Source organism: Rana temporaria, chromosome 4 (assembly GCF_905171775.1).
Source record: "Rana temporaria chromosome 4, aRanTem1.1, whole genome shotgun sequence".
Classification (NCBI taxonomy): domain Eukaryota; kingdom Metazoa; phylum Chordata; class Amphibia; order Anura; family Ranidae; genus Rana; species Rana temporaria.
Window position 1 is genome coordinate 21,383,905 of NC_053492.1, and position 21,537 is coordinate 21,405,441.

The 21,537-nt window shown below is 44.4% G+C and overlaps 1 protein-coding gene across 7 annotated transcripts in view; it reads right to left on the minus strand.

Moving 5' to 3' along the window:
* Nucleotides 1–21,537, minus strand: part of HMBOX1 (homeobox containing 1) — a 199,490-nt gene that overhangs the window by 97,053 nt on the left and 80,900 nt on the right. For all 7 annotated transcript variants that reach the window (XM_040348107.1, XM_040348103.1, XM_040348106.1 and 4 more), the window contains exon 2: nucleotides 8,133–8,281. In XM_040348107.1, the coding sequence (XP_040204041.1) occupies nucleotides 8,133–8,164 (32 nt within the window). In that variant the 5' untranslated portion in view covers nucleotides 8,165–8,281. The remainder of the gene's footprint in view (nucleotides 1–8,132; nucleotides 8,282–21,537) is intronic.

Consider the following 21,537-nt stretch of genomic DNA (forward strand, 5'->3'; position numbering starts at 1 on the left):
GCTTGTGCGTGTTATACGCCGATAAATACGGTATATCCAAATAACACGCACAAGCTCATCCTTAGTCCTGAGCAGCGCTCTGGGATTCGTTGGGGACACAAAAGAAATATATACAGTATATAACAGAATTCTTGTTGGGCAGAGTATTAGTTGCTCAGAGGAACACCCTTAGACAGAATTTTAATGGTTCAAAGAATGTCAGGCAAAATAGTCGGCCCTCACACATGTTCACTTTATCAAATCTGGCCCTCTTTGAAAAAAGTTTGGACACCCCTGCTCTAGCCTACTGAATATGGGCCCTGGCATTTGAGGGAGCTACAAGCATTTAGGAAGATGCCCTGTTCTATAATACAAGAGGACATAATTACATTTAACACTCAAGGAAGCCATGGTGGTCATGGCCAACTTGTAACTCAATGAGAAGATCTATGTGAACAGAAAGCTGGTCAATGAGATTTGGACAGCCTTGGGTCTTCTTAAATACTGGCGTTGGACGGTCTGGGTGGACAACGACCTGAGTCACCTAGGCCTGTCTAGGCGACCATTTTTTTTTTTACATACAGTGCAACCTCGGATTACGAGTAACGCGGTTAACGAGTGTTTTGCAATACGAGTACTGTATTTTGAAAAATCCTAATTCAGTTTGCAAATTTTTTCTTTGAAAACGAACAGGATTCAGGCCAAAGCGGTGTGCAGTACCACGTTTGGCCTAAGGTGGGGGGGGGGGGGTGCCGGAGCCGAACACCGTTTCGGAAATACTACATTACCGAGACTTTCCAAGGCTTGCCGAGGTCAGCAGAGCTGTCCTCAAGACTTTCCGGCTGTTTCTGAGGCTCTTCGGCGCCCCCCCCCCCACCTCTGGCCGCATGCGGTATTGCATGTCATTGAAGTCAATGCGGAATTAATTATTTTCGTTTCCATTGACTTCAATGGGGTAACTCGCTTTGATATGCGAGTACTTTGGATTACGAGCATTCTCCTGGAACGAATTATGCTCGTAATCCGAGGTTCCACTGTAACCTTTATTTTTAAATTTTTAATAAGAAAAGGATAACATACAAAAGAGAATCAATAAGTGAAAAAGGGGGCATACAAGAAATAGGGGCACTGGTCCACTAGTGTCAGGAGGTTCTTTGATATATATACACAAACAGCAGGGGGAGGTGAGCTTTTAAACCAGTGTATTAAGCCAGGATTGAATACACGCGTACCATAAACACTGAACAATGCACCTATTATGATCCAGAATAAGAAGATGACTAGTTGTTAATGATAATTAGAGCAATGTCGGCTATTAATTGCTAGATGTGGATAAGCATACTGTTTATGTTGGCTGTTCCTTAGATGTGCTAATTGTTTAGGATAACGTGATCAGGCCCTTACCTGATCTTGTGTGCCATCTATTCTGAGAGCTTAGAACAGGGGTCTTCAAACTACGGCCCTCCAGTTGTTCAGGAACTACAATTCCCATCATGCCTAGTCATGTCTGTGAATGTCAGAGCTTTACAATTAGGGTTGTCCCGATACCACTTTTTTTTAGGACCGAGTACAAGTACCGATACTTTTTTTGAAGTACTCGCCAATACCGATACTTTTTTTTAAATGTGTCCCCAAATGCAGCCATGTCCCCTCACAGATGCAGCCACGTCCCCCCACATATGCAGCCATGTCCCCCCACATATGCAGCCATGTGCCCCCACATATGCAGCCATGTGCCCCCACATATGCAGCCATGTGCCCCCACATATGCAGCCATGTGCCCCCACATATGCAGCCATGTCCCCCCACATATGCAGCCATGTCCCCCCACATATGCAGCCATGTCCCCCCACATATGCAGCCATGTGCCCCCACATATGCAGCCATGTGCCCCCACATATGCAGCCATGTGCCCCCACATATGCAGCCATGTCCCCCCACATATGCAGCCATGTCCCCCCACATATGCAGCCATGTCCCCCCACATATGCAGCCATGTCCCCCCCATATATGCAGCCATGTCCCCCCACATATGCAGCCATGTCTCCCCATACCTAGATGCCGCCGCCTAGTTAATCAGCGTGCGGGGAACATTACAGCTTTCATTTGAATAGCTATCTGTTCCCCGCCGTGCCGCGTATAGACACTCCCCCTTGCTCGAGACTGGACGGGTGATCTGCACTTTGATAGACAGATCACCCGTCCAATCACAAGCAAGGGGGAGTGTCTATACGCGGCGGGGAACAGACAGCTATTCAAATGAAAGCTGTAATGTTCCCCGCACGCTGATTAAATAGGCGGCGGGGGCGTTGCGGTATGCGGCGGCATTACAGCGGCGGGGGGTAGTATCGGATCTGGCATCGGGGGCATTTGCGGGAGTACAAGTATTCCCGCAAATGCTCAGTATCGGTCCCGATACCGATACTGGTATCGGGACAACCCTATTTACAATGCCTCATGGGATGTATAGTTCCCAGTAGCGTATTTAGGTTTTGTGCTGCCCTAGGTCTAACTAAACTCGTGCACCCCCTAAATTAAATATGACCCACCCCTTCTGGTTAAGGCCACACCCCTTGCTGTTTAAGACTCGCCGTGAAGTCTTAAAGTGGGGACACTAGTTTTGAGGGCTTGGGGGGCAATGGATTCCCTTAATTTGCATAGATTTCCTGTTTGGCTATGAGGCAGGAAGTGAAGGAAAATCTCTGCAATGGGACAGGGATGGTAAAAAATAACTGACAGGGGCTATAACCCTCCCTTACTCTATCCAAAATGAAGAAAAAATGTGTTACCTATAGTTCTACTTTAACCACTTGAGACCCGCGCTATTGACAAAAGACGTCAACAGCGCGGCTCTCAAGTGCCAAGTGGACGTCTTTTGACGTCTTTTAAAGTGCATTACCCGCGCGCGCCTCTGGGGGGTGCGCAGCGGGTAAACACTGTCCCGGCGCATCGCTGAAGAGCCGATGCGTGTACCTGGCGGCCGCGATGTCCGCCGGGTACACGCGATCGGCGGGAACACAGCAGGGACATGGAGCTATGTGTGTAAACACAGAGCTCCACGTGCTGTCAGAGGAGAGGGGATCGATCTGTGTCCCTTGTACATAGGGACACAGATCGGTCACCTCCCCCAGTCACCCCCCTCCCCCCACACAGTTAGAACACACCCAGGATACACATTTAACCCCTTCCTCACCCCCTAGTGTTAACCCCTTCCCTGCCAGTCACATTTATACAGTAATTAGTGCATTTTTATAGCACTGATCGCTGTATAAATGTGAATGGTCCCAAATTTGTGTCAAAAGTGTCCGATACGTCCGCCGCAATATCGCAGTCCCAATAAAAATCGCAGATCGCCGCCATTACTAGTAAAAAAAATAATTAAAAAAATCATAATTCTGTTCCCCATTTTGTAGGCGCTATAACTTTTGCGCAAACCAGTCGCTTATTGCGATTTTTTTTTTACAAAAATACATCGAAAAATACGTATCGGCCTTAACTGAGAAAAAAAATATTTTTTTTAAAAAAAAATTGGGATATTTATTATAGCAACAAGTAAAAAATATAAATATTTTTTTTAAATTGTCGCTCTTTTTTTGTTTATAGCGCAAAAATAAAAACCACAGAGGTGATCAAATACCACCAAAATAAAGCTCTATTTGTGGGGAAAAAAGGACATCAATTTTCTTTGGGAGCCACTTCGCACGACCGCGCAAATGTCAGTTAAAGCGACGCAGTGCCGGAAGCTGAAATTTAGCCTGGGCTCGAAGGGGGTTTATGTGCCCAGTAAGCAAGTGGTTAATTACAAATTTCAGATAATTTTATCCAGGGCTTTTTTTCTCAGAGAATAGGTGCAGGAACTCCTCCTTTCTGAGTCATCTCTTGACTCCGCCTCCTACCTACCTCCAAGCACTGTTCCTTAATTTCCGCCCCCTACCCACCTCCCAGTACCACCCCTTTTAGAAAATACAGAACCAAGTACCATTTTATAGTATTAGCAAAAATGGACACCCCAGTGACAATACACTCCCAATAGCCAGCATCAATGGCCCCTCCAGCAGTCAGCAATACTAGACCCCCTCCCTCCAGAAATGATTGACCCCCTGCATCACAAGACCCACCCCAGCAACAATACAACCTCCACTGGCAACAGACCTCCACAGCAACAATGACCCCCCTCCCCAGCAAAAATAAGTCACCTTCAGCAACAATACATTTCCCAGTAGCCAGCATTAATAGACCCTCCAGCAGCCAGCAACAAAGACCCCTTCTTTAACAGTAAATCCCTCCCAGCAACATAAGACTCACCCAGCAACAATAGATCCCCCATCCTCAGCAAATAGATTCCCTCCAGCAACAATAAATTCCCTCCAGCAACAACAGATTTCCAAGCACCAGCATTGATAGATCCTCCAGCACCCCTTGCCATTACATATATTCAGGTCTGGAGGTGCCGAAACTGCGTTCCCCCACGTTCCCGCTGAAAAAGAGCCCTGATTTTATCTAAGAAGATATAACAATGCCAATGGTGCAGCAAAAACATATAACACAGAGAGGAAGGTTTGTGGTCCAGGATGATAGGACAGCCAAAATTAGAAGCGGCACCACCAATACGCCCCCCTCAAGTCACCTCAAGAGCTGGGGACAAGGGGTGGCTGCCCTGGGCGTGGTGGTATCATGTAAGCTGGGGTGCAGAGCTCCTATCTACACGCTGACAGGAGTAGTGACAGCAGGTTTGCTACTCCTGTCAACTTGGTGCTAAAGGAAACAGGCCAGATCTGTAGGAGGAGGCAAGAGCCTGGAGGGAATGTGTGTGTTCAGGATACAACGCCTCAGGCCACGAAAACGGACAACACCTGGTTCAAGGCGCTAATCTCTGCTCACCACGGTCAGTAGCCTAAGGAAGAAGGAATTGATTGCACACTTGTGTCCAAAAGATGCTGTTGAAGTTTCCTTTATTGTCATAAGCCAGACAAACATGCAAGAATATACAGTTAGCGCGTTTCACATGTGTGAAACGCTTCAACTATATATTCTTGCATATATATATTTTCTCCTTCTCCTAAACCGATGTGCGCTGATGAGGCGGCACTGATGGACACCAACAGGCTGCACGGATGGGCATAAACCACTTCACGCAAAATGACGTACCCATACGTCAGTATTTTGATGCTAAATACTGGGGTTATGGCAGCAGCTAGCTGCCATAACCCAGGTACTTTCGGGAACACCGTGCGTTGCTCTTTAACCACTTAAGACCCGGACCAAAATGCAGGTAAAAGGACCTGGCCAGTTTTTTGCGATTCGGCACTGTGTCGCTTTAACTGACAATTGCGTGGTCGTGCGACGTGTTTTCCAAACAAAATTGGCGTCCTTTTTTTCCCACAAATAGAGCTTTCTTTTGGTGGTATTTGATCACCTCTGTGGTTTTTATTTTTTGCGCTATAAACAAAAATAGAGCGACAATTTTGAAAAAAAAATCAATATTTTTTCCTTTTTGGTATAATAAATATCCCCCAAAAAATATAGAAAAAAACATTTTTTTTCCTCAGTTTAGGCCGATATGTATTCTTCTACCTATTTTTGGTAATAAAAAAAAAATCGCAATAAGCATTTATCGATTGGTTTGCGCAAAATTTATAGCGATTACAAAATTGGAGATAGGTTTATTGCATTTTTATTAATTTTTTTTTTTTACTACTAATGGCGGCGATCATCGATTTTTTTTCGTGACTGCGACATTATGGCGGACACATCGGACAATTTAGACACATTTTTGGGACAATTGTCATTTTCACAGCATAAAATGCTATATAAATGCATTGTTCACTGTGAAAATGACAATTGCAGTTTGGAAATTAACCACAGGGGGGCGCTGAAGGGGTTAAGTGTGACCTCATATGTGTTTCTAACTGTAGGGGGCGGGGCTGGACGTGTGACGTCATTGTGTGTTCCCTGATATAGGGAAACACAATCAATCAATGACAGCGCCACAGTGAAGAACGGGGAAGCTGTGTTTACACTCACCTCTCCCCGTTCTTCAGCTCCGGGAACCGATCGCGGGACTCCAGCGGCGATCGGGTCCACGGATCCCGCGGTCACGGAGCTTCGGACCGGGTCGCGGGCCACGGCTGGGCACTTAAAGAGGACGTATAGGGTATGTGCTTGTGCCCAGCCGTGCCATTCTGCCGACGTATATGTGCAGGAGGCGGTCTTTAAGTGGCTAAGATAAAAGTGGTCTCCGTGGCGAATTCGCGGCAAGATCATCTTTTACTGGTGGCGGGAGAGGTGCCCAACCCCCCTCCTGCTGTGCTCCGGTCGTCTCTGCCGCTTACCAGACCCGCCGGTAGCAGTGGAGATGATCGCGTCCTCTTCCATGGATGCCTGGCTGCCGACTGATGTCACTTCTGCCCACAGCTCTTAAAAGGAGATTTTTTTTTTTTCAAGTGACTTTTTTTATTATTATTATTGCATTTTAGTGTAAATATGAGATATGAGGTCTTTTTGACCCCAGGTCTCATATTTAAGAGTTCCTGTCATGCTTTTTTTTCTATTACAATGGATGTTTACATGTAATAGGTATGATAGTGATCCAAACATTTTTTTTTTTTAAAGAAAGACTGTCAAAATAAAAAGTAAAATAATTGCGAATTTTTTGTTTTAAAGCGCCCTGTTTTGACGAGCTTGCGTGCAGCAGCAAACGCATACGTGAGCAGCGCCCGCATATGAAAACGGTGATCAGACCACACATGTGAGGTATCGCCACGATCGCGAGAGCAAGAGCAATAATTTTAGCACTAGACCTCCTCTGTAACTCAAAACTGGTAACCTGCAGACATTTTGAAACATCGCCTATGGAGATTTTTAAGGGTAAAAGCTTTTCGCCATTCCACGAGTGGGCGCAATTTTGAAGCTTGACATGTTGGGTATCAATTTGCTCGGTGTAACACAATATAAAAAAAAAAAAGAAAAATGGGCTAACTTTACTGTTGTGAATTTTTTGCAAAAAAAAAAGTGCGCTTGTAAGAACGCCTCGCAAATACGGTGTGACAAAGTATTGCAACGCCATTTTATTCTCTAGAGTGTTAGGAAAAAAAAATACATAATGTTTGGGAGTCTTTAACTTGTAAACAAGTGTCATAAAAGAGGCTCGGGGCTGAAGTGGTTAAAGTGGAGGTTCCATCAAAAAACAATTTTGCTTTAAACTGTAGCTTACGACTAAAAAAGAAAAAAAAAAAAAATAATTTTTTTTTTTACTCATCTAGAAATGCCTGTTGCTATGCGGTCCCACAAAATCTGCCTTTGAAACCACCTAGGATTCTGACATCATCTCCCTCTAATGCTCCTGGGAAATGTGTGTCATCATTTCCCAGGATGCAGTGCGCTACCCAATTATCACTCCCCATCCAAGACTTCCAGGAAGTAAGTGCCTGTAGGCTTCACAATGCCCACAAGCAAAATGACAACGGTGTAGATATAGTTTTATAAACTATCTTTTTTGAATATCTATGCGGATCGGCGGCGGATTGTAAAATAGTAAGTGACCGGATTTATATTATAAAAACGCAGAATGAAAGGACATGCATTTAAAAAATGCCAATTGTGGTTGGAACTCCGCTTTAATAGGCAGCATTCATGGGCTGATCATCAGTGCAGATGTTCCCTTTCACACTAGCTGGTTACCAGCTCTCTCCTCCCGCTGTCATGTCGTGAGGAAAGGAATACCGATAACCGGCAAGTGTGTTTACATCATGATCAGCTGTGATGGGACGCAGCTGATCACGTGGTAAAGAGCTGCTGTGATTGGCTCTTAACCTGAATCTATGATCAGCTGTGTCCGCGATCAGAGGGCTCCGGGTGCGTGCCACAGCAGGTGGGGGGGGGGGGACGGTTCTGGGAGGACGATAATAGGTGCCCTTCCAGAACTGGACAACCACACTGTAGCTGCCATTTGGCTATAGCATGGTTGGCAAGCGGCTATTATAAACGTATTGGATTTTTTTGGCCTAAATTTGATTTTTCTTTTTTTTTTAGGGATTTTTTTCTGCAAAAAATGCTCTGGTCATAAAGGGAGTAAAATCTTCTTGAAGGCCAAGTGTTTAAATATGGTTTCTTTATGTGGTTTAAATCAATAAAACAAACAAATGTCAACTGACCTTAAAGCACTGCCGTCTGCAGATGGACGCATAGCAGAAGGTTCATAGATGATGCCAGCCACCGCTGGGTACCATGCCGGAAGAGACTGGGCCTAGGCTCCTGATCCAAAAGGGTGAGGCTCTCTGCTGGGGTCTCCAAGAGTCTAGATCTGGGAAATACAAAAGAAACAGGATCAATATTAGAGCTGCACAATTAATCGTTAAAAAATGGTGATCTCAATTCAACCCCCCTGACGATCTCCAATGCAGAGTTTGCCGATTCTTTCATTTAACAAGTGGAGAGAATTATCAGCTGTCAAAAGAAAATATCCGGGCAGTCTGCCAAGTTTTTAACATGAAACATTGTAACTAACTTCCTTCTTAGAGCAAACTTCTGTGTGTAAATGCAGGAAGTTTAACCAGTTAAAGTCCAAATCTTTTTCTGACACTTGTTTAAGTTAAAATCAATATTTTTTTGCTGGAAAATTACTTGGAACCCCCAAACATTATACATATTTTAGCAGAGACCCTAGGGCAGTTGCTGCAATATTTTATGTCACACTTTTATGTCACCAGCAGTCTTTCAAATGCAATTTTTTGGGAAAAAATACACTTCAATGAATAGTAATAAAAAAATGAAACAGTAAAGTTAGCCCAATTTTTTTTTGTTTTAATGTGAAAGATGATGTTGCGCCGCGAGAATTGTGAGAATCGTGATCTATCTTCTAAGCAAAAAAAAATTGTGATTCTCATTTTAGCCAGAATCGTGCAGTTCTAATCAATATGCATACATGTAATAGTAGGTCATCTCTACAGATCAAGCATTGTTTTCCTTTCAGCGCTAAAAATTGGTATTACAACATATTTTTTATACCGAGCTATGTGGACAGAAATCCTTCACTATACATCATGAATGCGCCGTTTACTTATTTAGCTCAAACGCTGGACTCCTGTGTCGTGTTCTTGTCACCTCTACTGGGAAACGGACCTGGACTGTCAATGTTGACCTCTTTTTTTTGGAAAGGTTAGTTGCCTGACTTTCATTACTACGGGTCAGCGACCTGGAAGTGTACAGATAAGGAGTGCAGCCTCTCCTCCGACTTTACAAGCGGCAGGCTCATCCTAGGTCAGCGAGTCAATGTAATTCAAAGTGATGACAATGGAAGAGGGTGAAGAACGGGTCCCCCTCTAGAGCCGGCTAAGTGGCTCCAGGCACATGGTCAATGATCTTTGCTGAAGAAGAGAATCAGCCAACCTGAACCTTGACATTCCAAAATGAGCAGAGTTCATAGAACCAAATCCTTCATACTTGTAGCCAGAACTAAAGGGAATACAGGACCACTTTAAGAAGTTAAAGAAGACAGCCGTGCAGGTGCGTGTCACCGTATGCAGACAGTGTGCGTTTGGGGACAGCTAGTGTGCGTTTAGTGTCCTAACAGCCGCTGCATCCCAACAGACATTGGCCTGCATGCCAATGCACTGAACACCTGTGCGAGAAAACACAGCCCTTTGCAGGGATGTACACTTACAGTCATGGCCGAAATTGTTGGCACCCCAGAACTTTTTCCAGAAAATCAAGTACCGTATTTATCGGCGTATACCGTGCACTTTTTTGCCCTGAAAATCAGGGCAAAATCGTGGGTGCGCGATATACGCCGATACCCGCTTTCCCGCGCCGAGTTTGAATACTGCGCCGGCATATACCGAGCGCAGTACACTTGTGTATAGTCGGGCAGTCTCGGCTCCTCTCGCGCTCACATCCTGGACGTACAGGACGTGAGCGCGACAGTAGCCGAGCCTGCCCGACTATACTGCGCTCGGTATATGCCGGCGCAGTATTCAAACTCGGCGTGGGAAACGAGCGGGGAGGACGCCGGACCCGGCGAAGAGGACACCCGAAGCCGCAGACGGACCTGACCAGGCCGTCGCACAAGACACCAAAACTAAGTACAAAAATCTTTTTTTCCACATGAATTTCGGGGCAACTTTAGGGGTGCGCGCTATACGTGGGAGCGCGCTATACCCCAAAAAAAAAACGGTAGCTCTCACAGAAAAGTACTGCAGTAACACACGTTTTGCTATACACCTGTTTATTCCAAAAAAAGGGAGGAAAAAAAGCTAATTGGACATAATGTCACACAAACCTCCAAAAATGGTCTGGTCAAAATTCTTGGCACCCTTAACCTAATATTTGGTTGCACACCCTTTGGAAAAAATAACTGAAATCAGTCGCTTCCTTTAACCATCAATAAGCTTCTTACACCTCTCCGCCCAAATTTTGGACCACTGCTCCAAACTGCTCCAGGTCTCTTATTGGAAGGGCGCCTTTTCCCAACAGCAATTTTAAGGTCTCTCCACAGGCGTACAATGGGATTTAGATCTGGACTCATTGCTGGCCAGAACTCTGCAGCTCTTTGTTTCCATCCATTTCTGGGTGCTTTTTGACGTATGTTTGGGGTCATTGTCCTGCTGAAAGACCCCAGATCTTGGACGCAAACCCAGCTTTCTGACACTGGGCTCTACAGTGCGAATACTTTTCTGTGAGAAATACTTGATTCTCTGGAAAAAATTTCAGGGGTGCCAACAATTTCAGCCATGACTATAAGTAGGTCCTTGTGAATGAGGCGTTATAGTGCAACATGAACATGTCAAATGGTGTCACACCATTGGAAGCTTTTATCAGTTATTCTCCACCCCCAACCCCCAGGTTTTCTTCTCCCCCGAGGCTCCCGTCACTTTCTTCTCCCGCCCCCAGGGCTCCCGTCACTTTCTTCTCCCCCCCCCCCCTCCCGTCACTTTCTTCTCCCCCAGAGGCTCCCGTCACTTTCTTCTCCCCCAGAGGCTCCCGTCACTTTCTTCTCCCCCAGAGGCCCCCGTCACTTTCTTCTCCCCAAAAGGCTACCGTCACTTTCTTCTCCCCAAAAGGCTACCGTCACTTTCTTCTCCCCAAAAGGCTACCGTCACTTTCTTCTCCCCAAAAGGCTCCCGTCACTTTCTTCTCCCCAAAAGGCTCCCGTCACTTTCTTCTCCCCAAAAGGCTCCCGTCACTTTCTTCTCCCCAAAAGGCTCCCGTCACTTTCTTCTCCCCAAAAGGCTCCCGTCACTTTCTTCTCCCCAAAAGGCTCCCGTCACTTTCTTCTCCCCAAAAGGCTCCCGTCACTTTCTTCTCCCCCAGAGGCTCCCGTCACTTTCTTCTCCCCCAGAGGCTCCCGTCACTTTCTTCTCCCCCAGAGGCTCCCGTCACTTTCTTCTCCCCAAAAGGCTACCGTCACTTTCTTCTCACCAAAAGGCTCCCGTCACTTTCTTCTCCCCAAAAGGCTACCGTCACTTTCTTCTCACCAAAAGGCTACCGTCACTTTCTTCTCACCAAAAGGCTACCGTCACTTTCTTCTCACCAAAAGGCTACCGTCACTTTCTTCTCACCAAAAGGCTACCGTCACTTTCTTCTCCCCAAAAGGCTACCGTCACTTTCTTCTCCCCAAAAGGCTACCGTCACTTTCTTCTCCCCAAAAGGCTACCGTCACTTTCTTCTCCCCAAAAGGCTACCGTCACTTTCTTCTCCCCAAAAGGCTCCCGCCACTTTCTTCTCCCCAAAAGGGCTCCCGTCACTTTCTTCTCCCCAAAAGGGCTCCCGTCACTTTCTTCTCCCCAAAAGGCTCCCGTCACTTTCTTCTCCCCAAAAGGCTCCCGTCACTTTCTTCTCCCCAAAAGGCTCCCGTCACTTTCTTCTCCCCAAAAGGCTCCAGTCACTTTCTTCTCCCCCAGAGGCTCCCGTCACTTTCTTCTCCCCAGAGGCTCCCGTCACTTTCTTCTCCCCAGAGGCTCCCGTCACTTTCTTCTCCCCAAAAGGCTCCCGCCACTTTCTTCTCCCCCAGAGGCTCCCGCCACTTTCTTCTCCCCCAGAGGCTCCCGCCACTTTCTTCTCCCCCAGAGGCTCCCGCCACTTTCTTCTCCCCAGAGGCTCCCGTCACTATAGGGTGTCCTGTTACTTTTTTTTCCCGGTGGCTCCTCTCACTTTTTCTTCTGCCCTGGTGCTCCGTCACTTTTTTTTTTTTTTTACAAATACCATCTACCACAGCAGCAGAAGCACTTGTAGTTATCAATGGAACACAAGTATGGCAATGACCACACCTGCAGTTCATTTACACTTCGTCCAGTTCCATAGTTGAAAATCAGTGCTTTGGTACAAATACTGAACTGGCCAATGTACCCATGAAAAAAAAAAATAGAAGTCAAGAGGCAGCAGCAGTGCCTCCTGTGAAACCTGCCAGCTGCTGCTATACAGTCCTATGAAAAGGGATCCACTGCAGTTCGCTTTTCAGGGTCAGTAAGCATTACCGCCTGTCTAAAAAAAAAAGAGTGGTCACCGGAAAAGCGATCTCCATTTGAAAAATTCAAAAATCTCCAAACAGTTCATCAACTGATACATCTTCAACCTGGGGACACAGACAGCAATATGAACCTGACAAAAGGTTCTAACCCTGCCATACTTTAAAAAAAGTTTTTTCTTTTTAATTAATTACACATATATATATATATATATATATATATATATATATATATATATATATATATATATATATATATATATATATATATATATATATATATATATATATATATATATATATATAAACTATATATTTGTCTGTTTTATTGCCTCTAGGAAATACTCAAAATATGTCTTAAGAGAGATATATCTATCTATCTATCTATCTATATATATATATAATTGCATCTAGAAAACAGTAAACATTAACGTCTTTTATAAAGTGTAATTTATATATATATATATATATATATATATATATATATATATATATAATTACACTTTATAAACGACTTTAATTTTTACTGTTCTCTAGATGCAATTAAATATATATGTAACTCCTATTTTTTTGTTATATAGATATATATATTTAATTGCATCTAGAGAACAGTAAAAATTAAAGTCGTTTATAAAGTGTAATTTATATATATATATATATATATATATATATATATATATATATATATATATATATATATATATATATATATATATAAAAATTACACTTTATAAAAGACGTTAATTTTTACTGTTATATAGATATATATATTTAATTGCATCTAGATAACAAAAAAATAGGAGTTACATATACAGTTTGGACACTAATAGTTGAACTCAGGACGATAAAAAAAAAAAAAAAAAAAGCAAGAAAAACACCTCCTCCAATGTCAATGGTCAGGATACATACTGCGTAACAAAAGACAAGAGCAAAATGACATCTAGCATAAAAATGGAAATCAGCATGCTCAGCAGGTTATCCTCATCAGTTCAGACCGAAGTTAAACAAACCCGATGCGTGGTATCCGTGTGTGTGGTACAATCGCACCCTGAAGAGCGTTAGTAAGATCGGTGAGAGCGCGGCGACGACGAGCCGGGGTAAGCGGTATAGATTCGGAATAAAGATTAGTCAGACTTGGCTGGAATGCCGTATCTCGGAGAAGCAATGACAGGGGGGGGGGGGGGGGGGGGAAGAATCTCAGAGGTATAAAGATTGATGTCAATAGGGATGTCTGAGATGGCAGCTAATTGAAAAACAAGGCGGCAGCGACGACTGAGGGGAGGTGAATCCAAAGACAAAGTCTGATATTAACATGTGAAATCCTTCATATGCTGACTTTCTGCTTCAGCAGCACAGAGGTTAACGCCAATGTCTCGCGGAAAGCGAGCGTTGAGGAGAGGATGTAAAAAAAATCGCTGATAGTTTATAATGGTAAATTTATCACTGGCCTAGGCCCGTTCATCATGCAGCAGTATAATCCACAGAGGTGGAAGTACACTCCCAGTCAACCTGTGAGACGACCTCTGACCAGAACTTCCAATTAAGGGTTTGTTCACACCAACAGTGTCAAGTATCAAGGCAATGGTGCCGAAACTTTGTAAACAGTAGTCCCCACTCTAAACTTTTCTTTTTTTTTTTTGTTAAAGCTTTATTGAAATGTCACAAACTACATCATTCAGTTCTATTGCCCGCAGCGCAACGTAGTACAGTGCCTTGAAAAAGTATCCATACCCCTCAAAATCTCCCACATTTTGTCATGTTACCAACAAAAACATAAATGTCTTTTATTGGGATTTTATGTGATAGACCAAACACAAAGTGGCATAAAATTGTGAAGTGGAAGGATTTATTTTTTTACAAATATGTGAAAAGTGTATACCGTATTTATCGGCGTATATATCGCGCACTTTTTTGCCCTGAAAATCTGGGCAAAATCGTGGGTGCGCGATATACGCCGATACCCGCTTTCCGCGCTGTGTTTGAATGCCTGCGCAGACATATACCGAGCGCAGTACACTCAGGGAACATTCTGCCAGGCTCGGCTTCACTCGTAGTCACGCTCTGTGTCGTTTATGCATGAGCAGCCGAATATACCCGAGTGTACTGCGCTCGGTATACGTCGGCGGAGGCTTCAAACACTGCGCTCGGTATACGTCGGCGGAGGCTTCAAACTGGGCGCGGGAAGCGGGGATTCGACATGAAGACAGCGCGGGAGAAGCCGGGAGGACACCACCGAGGCCGCAGACGGACGCCGGACCGGACGAGGCCTCCGATGGACGCCGGGCAAGACACCAAAACTGTAAGTAGTAAAATGTAAAGTTTTTTTTTTACAGGAAAAAAATGGGTCAAAATTAGGGGTGCGCACTATACGCCGGAGCGCGCAATACCCCGATAAACACGATAATTGTTTTGTGTGATCACGGACAGATGTGCGCAGGTGATCACGGACATATATGTGTGCAGATGATCATTAGGACATATGATTTTACTGTTATATATGTGGGGGGACAGGTGTTTCTACTGCGTGGGGACAGCGTTTCACTGACACTATTTGGGGGATTTGTGTGTTTACATTGTGTGGGGACACTAGGCCGGTGATCAGTGTGTAAAAAGCTCATTCTCACTGATCACCAGCCAGCTGCGGAGATCCGCTCTCCTCTCCGAAAACTTCTGTGTGAGGAGAGGAGAGCCGATCGCCTAACAACCGGCTCTCTATTTACATTACATGACGGCTGTGATTGGACAGCCATCATGTGATCAGTAGGGTCAAATCACAGAGCCCTCCTGCCGATCGGAGATGTGCCGTGTCCGGGTGACACAAGCGCATTGGTATTGCGACGCTGCGCACGCACGCGCACGATCCCGCTCCTTCTGAGGGACGTTCCTGAATGTCCATTCAGGAGGAGTAAGCGCCCACCCGGACGTATATATTTACAGTGGCCAGGTGGGAAGTAGTTAAAAGAGAAGCATGGGGTTTTTGCCATAGCCGCCGACTGTATCACTCGGCTCTGCCCCCATTTGATTGACAGTGGCGGGAGCCAATGGCTGCGCTGCTATCAATCATCCAATGAAAAGCCGAGTAGAGCCGAGAAGCCCGGGCTGAGAAGCCAGCGCGTTCACGAATCACGATGCAGGACTTTTGAGGGCTCAGGTAAATAAACGGGGTGCATAGGATGCATTAAGGTGAAAAAACACAAAGCTTTATGTAACAAGACCCTTGCTCGCTCGCTCGCTTCCGCTCTCCCGACACTCCTCTGCTACTAGTGAGTCAGCTTGCAGATCACAACGTCTGATGGTTCGGTCATCCAAGGCTCCAGGATCCGAACTACAGCTATGTGCCGTTCGTAATCCATTAGAACAAACACCAGGTAGGCTGTATGTAAGTTCAAACAGGAAGACCTTTATTGGAAGCACACACTTTTAAACAGAATTTGGAACATCCCGCCCCCAAAAAACGCTTTCCTATTGGTCAATTGTAAAGTACATGTAGTCCTCCTTCAGGTCCTCCTTAGCCATGCAAATGAGGACTTGAAAATGAGTCAGCAGGGATTGGTCCGATAGCTTGATTAGAAGGACTGTTATGTGTAATGAGACGGAAGCCACAGGGGGCAATCAATGTACACAACAGCCAGACACAGAACAATGGAGCCGTCTGGGGCTTTAAGACAGGGAAGAAGACCCCCCCACTGTGTAACAGCTTTCAAGGAGGAACACTTCTGCATTTCAAGGTCCATGACACTTTACAACCCCTTAATGGTTAAGTTCTCTATGTACCAATATAGCATTAATGTACTTTTTTTGCAAAAATATCAAAGCTTTCCAACAAATCTACAAACTCTTACTTCACTCGTCCTCCATCCATGTTTCCCCGACGTACCCACTGCTTCTGCCTTACTTCCTGGTCAGACTAGAGGTCATGACACAGGAAGGAGTTGACAAGCTGATCTCATTAGCACACACCCTGCATCATCCACCCTCCTACCTACCCACCCATTCCCAGCTTCATATTTTTTTAAATGAAATGCAATCAAATCAGTGATCACCATTCTTACTAAATACACAATATACAATCAAATCATAGTGTATGGCCATCTTCATACAAGTACATATGAGGGAGTGGACAAACACTGTCAATCCCCTTTCACATCTCTGCATAGCGGGAACTCGCATTCCCATATACATTTTTCTTTTTTCAAGCGAGTGGGGGGAGGCCTGGCGTTTTGCAGCATTTTCACTCATCACGCATAGGGCAGCCCATGCACCTGAATGGGCTGCCCTGCACGCAGAAATCACCCCAAAAGAAGCTTCAGAACTATTTTCTTCTTTTTTAGAGTGGTGCTTGATGCGTTTTTTTTTACTGCAATTTATGGTGAAAAGGAAATGCATTTACAATGCAGCCTCATTGTTCTTGTGTTATCGACCAATTTCACTTTCAGGCCCCATTCACATCTAGCGTAGTAGGAAGCGCACATTTTGTGTCTCGTTTTTCCTGTGACACGCATTGATTTCAATGGGCTGCACAACATGTGGCTTATGAGACATTTTGGCGTTTTGTTGGTTGCCTGTTTTTTACTGCGCATTTTGCCAGCATTTGCCAACCCGTTCTTTCACATGGCGAAACGTGTGTTTGCTTCTGTGTTCAGTGTGCCATTAATTAATGGCACTGAAAACACAACTAGTAATTTTAGGTGTATAAAAGGTGGTAATAAACAATCTTATTGTACAATCTCCTTTAGCTATACCAAATTTATGTACCGTATATACTTGAGTACAAGCCGACCCGAATATAAGCCGAGGCACCCAATATTACCCCAAAAACTGGGAAAACGTATTGACTCGAGTATAAGCATAGGGTGTCCATCTGCATGCCTCACTGTGTCCATACCTCACCGTGCCCATGCCTCACTGTGCCCATGACTAGACTGACGTTTAACATAGGAGTCTATGGTAGGGGGTGCCCGGCTTTGAAAATCGGTGCCCCCCAGCCGTAGGTCCCCCAGACAAACTTTGCACACTTGTAGGGGGGGAAATGGGGCTACATGTGGGCCAAGTTTGGGGTCCAGGGGACTTGCGCCCGGTCGGTACTGGGTCCCCAAATTCCAGGAGATCAGGTGCAAAAAGGTGACTCAAGTATAAGCCGAGGGGGGCATTTTCAGCACACAAAAAAAATGTGCTGAAAAACTCGGCTTATACTCGAGAATATACAGTAATAGGAGGCAACACCCATCAAGCCAATCACTCTAAATCCAAACAGGCAGGCCCTTGCACTACAGTTGATGGTCTAAAGGCGACTAGTTGCACTTTCAGTGCCATTAACCGGTTAACGCCCGCCCACTGTATATATACGTCCTGTTTTTAAAGACTGATATCCGGGTAAAGGCAGCAGCTGCTGCCACAACCGAGATATCCATCTCTTCAGTGGGCGGTCCTGTAAACAATAACGGTGGTCTCCGCCGCGAGATCGCCGTTATCGGTGGAGGGACAGGGCTCCCCGCCGCTTACCGGAGCCGTCGGTAGCGGCGGAGGAGATCGGATGCTGCTGCCTGGTGTGCGAGGATGCGAGTGAGGGCAAGATGGCCCCCACCCGTCCCCATAGCATTGCTGGGCGGAAGTGACGTCAAAACGTCAGTCCCGCCCAGCGTCTTAAAGAGACATTTTTTTTGTCGTCATTTTTTTAAATGACAAAATTTCATTTTTTTTTTTTTGCATTTAAGTCTAAATATGAGATGTGAGGTCTTTTTGACCCCAGATCTCATATTTAAGAGGACCTGTCATGCTTTTTTCTATTACAAGGGATGTTTACATTCCTTGTAATAGGAATAAAAGTGATACATTTTTTTTTTTTTATTTCAGTGTAAAAAATTATAAAATCAATAAAAATAAATAAGAAAACAAAAACATTTTTTTTTAAAGCGCCCCGTCGAGCTCGCGCGCAGAAGCGAACGCATACGCGAGTAGCGCCTGCATATGAAAACGGTGTTCAAACCACACAAGTGAGGTATCGCCGCGATCGTTAGAGCGAGAGCAATAATTCTAGCCCTAAACCTCCTCTGTAGCTCAAAAAATGCAACCTATAGAATTTTTTAAACGTCGCCTATCGAGATTTTTAAGGGTAAAAGTTTGACGCCATGCCACGAGCGGGCGCAATTTTTAAGCGCGACATGTTGGGTATCATTTTACTCAGCGTTACATTATCTTTCACAATATATAAAAAAATTGGGCCAAATTTATTGTTGTCTTATTTTTTAATTCAAAAAAGTGAATTTTTTCCCAAAAAAGTGCGCTTGTAAGACCGCTGCGCAAATACGGTGTGACAAAAAGTATTGCAATGACAGTTATTTTATTCTCTAGGGTGTTAGAAAAAAATATATATAATGTTTGGGGGTTTTAAGTAATTTTCTAGCAAAAAAAAACTGTTTTAGTCTTGTAAACGCCGAATCTGAAAAACAGGCTCGGGGCTTAAGTGGTTAACTGGTAACGGCACACCACACATTTTACCATGTGGGGGAAAAAAAAAAAGGAGGGGCAAATAAACAGTAAAAAAACATGCAACCCACAAAATGCCAAAATGTCCCATTAACTACAATGTAAATCAGCGGGCTTCCCCAATGCGTGTCACAGGAAAAAAACGAGACACACAATGTGCGCTCCCACTATGCTACAGGTGAATGGGGCCTGAAAGTGAAATTGGTCGATAACACAAGAACAATGAGACTCCATTCACATCTCTGCGTTTCCTTGCATTTCAGAAATGTGCTGCACCAAAAAAAAAATTAAAAATCGCAGTAAAAACAACGCAGTAGTTCGGAAGCTTCTTTGGGGCGATTTCTGCATGTAGGGAAGCCTATTCAGGTGGATGCCACACTCTTCCTCTACAAGTGTGCAAAGTTTGTCTGGGGAACCTACTGCTGGGGAGCACCGATTTTTCAAAGCCGGGCACCCCTTTCATAGACTTCCATGTTAAACGTCAGTCGAGGCATGGGCACAGTCGAGGCATGCACATGGACACCCTAGGCTTATACTCGAGTCAATATGTTTTCCCATTTTTTTTTGCGGTAAAATTAGGTGCCTCGGCTTATATTCGGGTCAGCTTATACTGGAGTATATACGGTATATTGTATATTTAGTGAGAAGAATGATCACTGATTGATTGCATTTCATTAACAAAAACGGCTGGGAATGGGTAGGTAGGAGGGTAAATGATACAGAATGTATGCTAATGAGGTCAGCTGGTCAACTCCTTCCTGTGTCATGACCTATAGCCTAACCAGGAAGAAAGGCATTACTAAAGGATATGTTTGGAAACATGGATCAGGACAAGTGAAGTGTCTGTACATTTAATAGAAAGCTTATCTTTGCAAAATAAGTACATTGATGATGCTATATTGGTACATAGGGGACTGGAATTTAGGAGAAAAAAAAAAGTGAACTAAAAAGGTAAACAGCCTTTAACCCTTTTCGCCACCAGGTTCGTATGTCGCACGGACCCAACTGCAGGGGGTATTGCATACAATCCAGTGGCTGCAACCACCAGGATTGTGTGTGAAACTGACAGGCTGACTCCTGCCTGTCCGGTGAGAGCGTTCGGGCGGTGCCGCTGATCGCTCTCACACATCCCGGTATCGGCACATGTGAAGTTTGACGCCATTTCTCGAGCGCAATTTTTTATTTATTTTTTACTATTTGTCATGTTGGGTATACATTTACTCGGCACAACCTTGTCTTACATATTTTACCAAAAATGATAACGTTTGTCTGCCCTAAGATTTACGTTAGTGTTTTTTTACTGAAATATTCCATTTCCTAGACCTTTTCGGCAATATCATGCGACATAAAAAACATTGGAACTACCGCTATTTCATTCTCTAGGGTGTCCGCTTTCAGAAAATATATAATGTTTGGGGGTTTTGTGTAACCTTCAGGCCTAAAATTACGGCTCTGGCAGTAAAAGGGTTAGGCAGGGCTCGACAAATCCCAGGCGCCAGGTCGCCATGGCGACTAGAAATGGTGTCCTGGCGACTTGGCTTGGAAGGTGGGCAAAAAAAATATATATTTTTTTGTGAGCTGGCGCCATCTGGTGGTGAGCCATTGGTATTACAAGTTATTACCACCAGATGTGTGAGCTGGCGCCATCTGGTGGTGGCCGTTGGTATTACAAGTTAAGCATTACAAGTTAAACAGCAATTCTAATGTAATTTTTCACTACCATCTTCTTCCCTCTAATTAGAACCCCCAAACATTATATATATTTTTTATCCTAACACCCTAGAGCAGGGATATGCAATTAGCGGACCTCCAGCTGTTGCAAAACTACAAGTCCCATCATGCTTCTGCCTCTGAGTGTTATGCTTGTGGCTGTCAGAGTCTTGCTATGCCTCATGGGATTTGTAGTTCTGCAACATCTGGAGGTACGCTAATTGCATATCCCCGCCCTAGAGAATAAAATGGCGATCGTTGCAATACTTTGTCACGCCGTATTTGCGCAGCGGTCTTACAAGCGTACTTTTTTGGGAACAAATTGTCTTATTTTTTAATTAAAAAAAGTGTAAACAGTAAAATTATGAAAGATAATGTTACGCCGAGTAAATTCATACCCAACATGTCACGCTTCAAAATTGCGTCCGCTCGTGGAATGCCGACAAACTTTTACCCTTTAAAATCTTCATAGGCGACCTTTAAAAAAATCTACAGGTTGCATGTTTTGAGTTACAGAGGAGGACTAGGGCTAGAATTATTGCTCTCGCTCTACCAATCGCGGCGATACCTCACGTGTGGTTTGAACACCGTTTACATATGCGCTTCTGCGCGCAAGCTCGTCGGGACAGGGTGCGTTTTCTGGCTCCTAACTTTTTTAGCTGGCTTCTAGATTCCAAGCAAATTTGTCAAACACTGGGTTAAGGACGCTGCGGCCGGCTTCCCATCCTGCTGCTTCACAACCAGCTATTTATTCTTCACATAGCATGCTAATCTGTTGATCAATTTTTGAATGATTCGAATTCTGATCATTCAGAAAATTAGAAATTTGTTAAAAAAAAAAAAAAAAAAAAGACGACTAAATTTGTTAATTTTTGCACAAGTTGCACTCATCCAAAGCCACA